This window comes from Pan paniscus, chromosome 1, assembly GCF_029289425.2.
Source record: "Pan paniscus chromosome 1, NHGRI_mPanPan1-v2.0_pri, whole genome shotgun sequence".
Lineage (NCBI taxonomy): Eukaryota > Metazoa > Chordata > Mammalia > Primates > Hominidae > Pan > Pan paniscus.
The window spans coordinates 14,668,149-14,674,245 of record NC_073249.2 but is presented as its reverse complement, the minus strand read 5'-3'; the positions used below and the strand labels follow the sequence as shown (position 1 = coordinate 14,674,245).

Here is a 6,097-nt window from a genome sequence, read left to right as displayed (position 1 = left end):
CCCACCTAAAAATGCAGATCACTTCTAATGCTTCATTTAATATCATTTCCATCAAACAGCTGCATGCTGGGAAAAATTCAGAGCTAGTTTTATACATGATAATTACATGACATGTCACTTAAGTTTACACCCATCTTCTGATTTTTCTTTTGCAAACTTTTGTCTTCATTCGCTAACTCTTTTTCTAAAATGGTTAAAAATAGATTTTGGAAAACATTGGACATGAATGTCATTTGTTGTGTATGAATTTGCTAAGAAATAGGGTGTACCACAGCTGTTATTTTTTCCACATAGCCTACTCAATCTGTCACGCATTTACTGTGTTTTATAAATATGTGACATATTTGGAAATATATTGTTCACATATCTTGCATGTTTTCTATTCAAGGCATGCTAAAAACATAGTATCAGTTTGTCAACACGGCTTTTAAAAACAAGAGCCCCTCATTTAAAAATTCCAAGACAGTCCATAGTTCAGACCAAGCAGTTCTTACGCTTTCTGTTTCTTACCTTGCCATGTTTATATGAGTCCCTGTCTCATATAAGTTGTATGTTAAGCATCTCAAATGCAAAAATATCAGATGTGTGACTCAAAAGCAAGGAGGTTTTCTCAAACTGCTTCATGTTCTAGAATGCATGTTTAACTTGATGCAGGGATGCAAGAGAAAGAATGCAGGTTCTCTCTCTCTTAAGTGAATGTTCTTTCTGAAGAGTCAGCAACATCACCGTGGGATAGTGGTGTTGGGATGTCTCCATTAACCTAAAGCTTTGAGGTGTGCAAATCATAAACCGAGCTGGCTTCCGTATCATTTTAAACCCTTGTCATCTTTTCACGACAACAGCCCCAGTGTGACATTTAAATAATGTTGTTTCCTGGAGAATTTAGAACCCAAGCATAGCCTTGTCGATAAGGGCAGCTTGGAGGGAACTGAGGAGAGGGTAAGACATGGGGAGGGTAGAATTTCCCTAACTGTTTTTTTAAAAAAACAAAAACAAACTTAATTGCTATTTCTAAGTAAAAAAAAAAAAAAAAAAGGCAATGATTAAACAAGGAAAATGAGTGGTGAGTCAATATTCTCCAATTCTTTATTTGTTAAATTATTTTCATTTTTATAAAGTACATCTGTCAGTTTCTTTTAAGTAAGGGCAAAATTATCCTAAGAAATCCGTAGTGTAGATCTCACATTTTTAACAGAAATAACCATTGCAATGACAGCCACTGTTATTACACTGTTATTATTTATTTCATGTGTATTTCCTGCATTAATCTGATCTTAACACATTATCGGTAGAGTCTCTCCTTGCAGGAGGGAAGCCTGCTCAGTGGGAGATGGATCTACAAAGCTCTCTCCCAGCCTGGACTGGAGCTGCATGGCTGCCTTCCTTCTGTGCGGCTGCACGCCCCGGCTAACTGAGAGGGAATTCTCACGTGACCGAAGATGGCCCCAGACTTCCCACTATCTCACTTCCTTTGTGTTCCTTGCAGAGACACACAGGGGACTGTGGAAGTCAGCTGTGGAGGATGCTTGAGAGATTTTTGACCCAGAACTCAACTTTGGGGTAAAACTGAGAAGAACGTTGGAGGGGTCTCTTTCCCCTCGAATGTGTGCATAGAAAATGCAATTTTCCATTGTACTGGAGAGACTTGGACTGTCTCTCAAGAAGGTCTTACAGTGATCATTAGAAAAAAAAGGCATCTCTTGGCTATGTGATCACGCATTCACCTCATGAGATAGCAGCATATTATTAACCACCATCTCCTTAGCAATCCGGGCCGGGACAATAAGACCTTTGTACCCACAGTTTGTCCTTTCCAAGCCCTCTCAGCCCATCATCTCATTCTGCCTGCTCAGCAGCCCTGTAAGGGAGGACAGGAACTACTTCTCCCACTTTCTAGATAGGAAAAGGTCACCCAGCTTGTATAGGAGGAAGTGGAAGTTGAACTTAGATGTCCCAGCTCATTTTTTCTTTCTTTTAGCCTGTGTGCTCTCGTGATTGATACCTACCCACGCTTCTCTCTACCTCAACCCATTAAGACATATTGAGGGGTAAAAAATGACCTTTTTCAGAGTGTGCTCTGCAAGAAACTTTGTGTCTTAACAATATTAATTCGTTTCCAATCACTAAATTCTCCGTACCAATCTCGTTATTTTTCTGCTGTGTGCCTATTTCTCTGCTAAGCATAATGACTGAACAAAAAACACGTATGACAACATGTCTATCCACAAGTAGCTTATTCTGGTTGCCAGAATTCTAAGATGACCCCTGATGTCCCATGCCCTTGTGTAATCCCCTCCCCTTGAGTGGTAGCAGGACCTTAATTTGCTTCTAGCCAATCGTATATGGCAAAAGTGATGGGATATTGCCCCCGTGATGATGTCACATTATCAGGCAAAGGTGAGGGGATTTTTGCAGATGTAATTAGGATCTCTAATGAGTTGACTGTAAGTTAGTCAAAAGAGAGATTATCCTGGGTGGGTCTGCCCTAATCAGATGAGCCATTTAAAAGAAGATCTAGAGGTCAGACACTAAAAGCAGCAGATTCACTCTCTCCCTTGCTGGCCTTGAAAAAGCAAGCTGCCATGAGATCTGTAGCTTGAAAGAAATGAATTCTGCCCTGTGACCTTGAGTGAGGACCCTGAGCCTCAGAGGAGACCCCAGCCCCAGCTGAAACGCTGATGGAGTCCTGTAAGAGACCCTGAGCAGACGACCCAGTCACTCGTCCCCACACTCGTGGCCCATGGAAGCTGTGAGTAAATGTGTGGTATTTTAAACTGCTAAATGTATGACAATTTGTTACACAGCAATTATGATCTAGGAAGGGGTGGCTACTCAACATAATTTAGCAAGTGTCCATAAAATCTAAGATTCGTAAAAAAAAAAAAAGAGGTTTTTTTTTTTTAGCTTCTTGGAATATTACATAAATAAGATGCAGAGGTGATATGTAACACTAATAACTACACTGGTTAGTAGGTAGCAGGAAAACCAGTCTTGCCATTTGGAAACAATAGTGAGAGCTGTATTTTCTTCCTCTTTCTCTCCCTGCCTCACACATACAGTTGCCCAACCCATTGCTAATAGGAAGGTCCTATTGCTAACATCAGCAATCATATTTAGACACATCAGATAGCTATTCCAAGGAGGCATTTTTAATTTCTCTCCCAGCTAAAGCTGTCACCTTGGACAGGAAGCGGTAGGTTCTGTGCAAAACCACAGGAAAAACTTTCCCTAGAACACTGGATTTCAAGAGATGCCTATGCTCTTTCTAAGCTTGTAGACACTTTAAAGCAGTGCTGAAAACTGTGCCTGGCACTTAGTGGGGACATAGTAAGCGCTCAGCAAATATGGAATATGCACATGTAGCATCAGCTTTTGAAAATACTCTTTGCTTTATAATGTCAGAAGAAGTCCAGGTGCAGTGGCTTGTACCCACAATCTCAGCAATTTGGGAGACTGAACTATTAGGATTGCTTGAGGCCAGGAGTTCAAGATCAGCTTGGGCAACATAGCAAGACCTTGTCCCTAAAAAAAACAAAAAAAAACAAAAAAAATTAGTCAGGTGTGGTGGCATGTACCTGTAGTCCCAGCTACCTGGGAGGCTGAAGCAAGAAGATTGTTTGAGCCCAGGAGTTGGAGGCTGCAGTGAGCTATGTTTGCACCACCACACTCCACTCTGGAGTGAGACCCTGTCTCTAAAAAATAAACCATAAACAATTAATTAATTTTAAAATTAAAAAAATAAAATGTCAGACGAAATGGTCAGTGTATTAAACACTTATCAATGGATTCGACCCTAAAGCTTCACTTTTAGTGATTCTTTCTAATATTAGCTTTATTAACCAAAGTGTGGGATTTTCCAGTTGCTCTTTTGACGGCTAGCTGATAGGATGAGGTAGGGGCAGGGACAGGAGAGAGTTGGGTGGGGGCAATGAAAGCCCTGGCCTGGCGGACATACTTTCAGTCTGCTCTGCAGAAGTTAAAGTACGCCTGGGAAGACAAGGCAGATAACGTAGCACGCAACTGAGCTCATGAGTGGAGGAGAGAAAAGAGAAAATGTGTCTCTGTGGGTAACCCCTGGGGGAGCCCATTTTGCAGGAAATGCAGAAACAGCATTATTAAGTCAGGATGAGGGTAAGAAGGACTGCCAGAAATAGACCCCGCCCCCACCCCCCGCACCGCCCCAGGTCACTGCACCTGCCCAAACCTTGATTCTCTCCCTTGAAAAACAGGGACGATGATAGCACCCTCCCTCAGCGGGCTGCTGTGGTGAGGATTCAGCAAGATAATCCACGAGGCTTCCAGGAGATGAAGGATGCTCAGTAAATATTTGTGATGATTATTCACAGAGATGAACCTAAAAGCTAAATGCCACGAGTGACTGGCTGGATGTTACAATGTCTGGGGAATGCTTCGCAGCCTGACCCTTATTCCAGAAAGTTCTGTGAGTATCCTCATGACCTCACTGAACGTCAGCGCCGACTGCTCTTAACAGGGAGAGCCACAGACTCTGCAGTGCGTGGCAGGCAGGGCCTGTCACTGTCGACTGTTGTCGCTGTGGCTGTAGCAGTGGAGGTGGCCGGGCCTTCTTTCCCACCTCCCCTTCTTCCCCATGGTCAGCCCCGCTCCCAGGCTCCGTCTGTGCCCCTGCAGCTCCCCAGCGGTGGCCTTTTTTTCAGTGCTTCCTCGGCGGCTGGGACTCACCCTGATTTAAAAGCTCCAGACGTGTTCTCGGCAGCCCGGGAGCACAGGAATCAAAGCAAGACCAGGAGCGGTTGCTGAGAGGACGCCACGCTGACTGGGGATCGAGAGGGTGGCTTCCTTCAAACAGAGAAAGGAAAAAGCCCCTTGAACCAATGTGAATGTAAAATCCAAAAGCTATGGCCACCGCGAGGAAAACAACAGTCATGATGCCGGCCAGGAGGCCGTCGCCGTGGGAATGCAGTCGGCCCTGCGCATGTGGTGTCTGAGCAGGGCCCGAGACCTTCCAGGGAGGGGAGAAATACTTTTTGGCTGACTCTCCTGACTCTGTGTTTCCTACAATTCTACCACAAAGATCCAGGAACATGAGAAAAGGAAAATGAGAAAATGAGTCCTGTGATCCAAATTTAAGCCAAGAACAGGACAGGCAATGTGAGCCAAATAGAAATGAGGCCAAGAGTGCTTTCTTGGGGCCCCAGCTTTTTTTTTTTTTTTTTTTTCGAATGCCCAAACCTGTTTAACTGCTTAGTGTGAACTCTAGTTCTGGGATACAGTTCACTATGGGAAAGGAAATTTAATTAGCACTGGCGACCTCACCTTCATTCTTAGGTCAATACAGTAAACTGGCATATGAATAGTGATTTCTACCAATTGATTCCTGAAGGAAAAGAGAGAGAAAAGGAGAGAGGAAGACACACACACCTACACACACACACACACACACACACACACACAGAGAGAGAGAGAGACAGAGACAGAGAGAGACAATGAGGCACAGAGAAAAAGAAACAGGCAGAGACAGAGAGAGAGACAGAGAGAGGGGAAGAGAGACAGAGAAACAGAGACGGAAAGAAAGAGACAGACAGAGAAAGAGAGAAAGAGAGACAGAGAGGCAGAGAGAGACAGAGAAGCAGAGACAGAAAGTCAGACAGAGAAAGAAAGAGAGGAGCAAGTGACATACTTTAAAAATTATTCTTGAGAGAGGTCAACCTGCATCAGCTGCAGAAATCAACAATTACTTGGCATTGTCAGCTGTAATACATTCCCACATTGCATTCTGCACGGGCATTGACTATCTTGACCCACACTCTCTATATCATGTTCACAGTAACGTAAGTGGTCAGATTTCTACAATTAGGCCTTGCAAGATAATAGTGACAAGCTGTATTCGTATATTGCTTTACTGTTTGCAAAGCAGTTGCATAATTATCATTACGTTTGGTTCCTCATGACTGTGCTGTGAGGAAGGCGTTCCTGTTCCCATTTTAGAAGTGAGGACACAAAGTTACAAGTGTCCAAGCCAGAACCTGATGCCAAATCCCATGACATTTCTGCCGTACTCGGCTCTGCCATGCCCTGGGAGGATGGCCACCTGCAAACACAACCTTTCTCCTAACAG

General features: G+C 43.6%; 1 protein-coding gene across 5 annotated transcripts; it reads right to left on the bottom strand.

Annotated features, from left to right (window-relative positions):
* Positions 1-1,222: 1,222 nt before the first annotated feature.
* LOC112439800 (uncharacterized) lies at positions 1,223-5,846 on the bottom strand. Of its 5 annotated transcripts, none has more exons than XM_063596494.1 (3): positions 4,702-5,846; positions 4,205-4,295; positions 1,223-3,522 (listed from the first exon to the last, which is right to left on the bottom strand). In XM_063596494.1, exons 1-3 carry the CDS (start codon positions 5,063-5,065, stop codon positions 3,492-3,494), a joined length of 486 nt encoding a protein of 161 aa, XP_063452564.1. In that variant the 5' UTR covers positions 5,066-5,846; the 3' UTR covers positions 1,223-3,491. The 5 variants fall into 5 exon arrangements, with proteins under 5 accessions (XP_063452564.1, XP_034805170.1, XP_063452557.1 ...); XM_034949279.3 differs by having other exon boundaries at positions 4,205-4,361; positions 4,702-5,842; XM_063596487.1 differs by having other exon boundaries at positions 4,195-4,295; positions 4,702-5,842.
* Between the last annotated feature and the right edge of the window lie 251 nt (positions 5,847-6,097).

What these genes read in the sequence shown, in the direction of transcription:
- LOC112439800 (XM_024928732.4), bottom strand. Translation starts at nt 5,065, where the DNA reads ATGTTCCTGGATCTTTGTGGTAGAATTGTAGGAAACACAGAGTCAGGA. An exon ending in TCTGGAGCTTTTAAATCAGG is followed by an intron (nt 4,362 to 4,701) that starts GTGAGTCCCAGC and finishes CGTGGCATTTAG; the next exon opens with CTTTTAGGTTCATCTCTGTG. An exon ending in GAGAATCAAGGTTTGGGCAG is followed by an intron (nt 3,523 to 4,194) that starts GTGCAGTGACCT and finishes TGTTTTTTTTAG; the next exon opens with GGACAAGGTCTTGCTATGTT.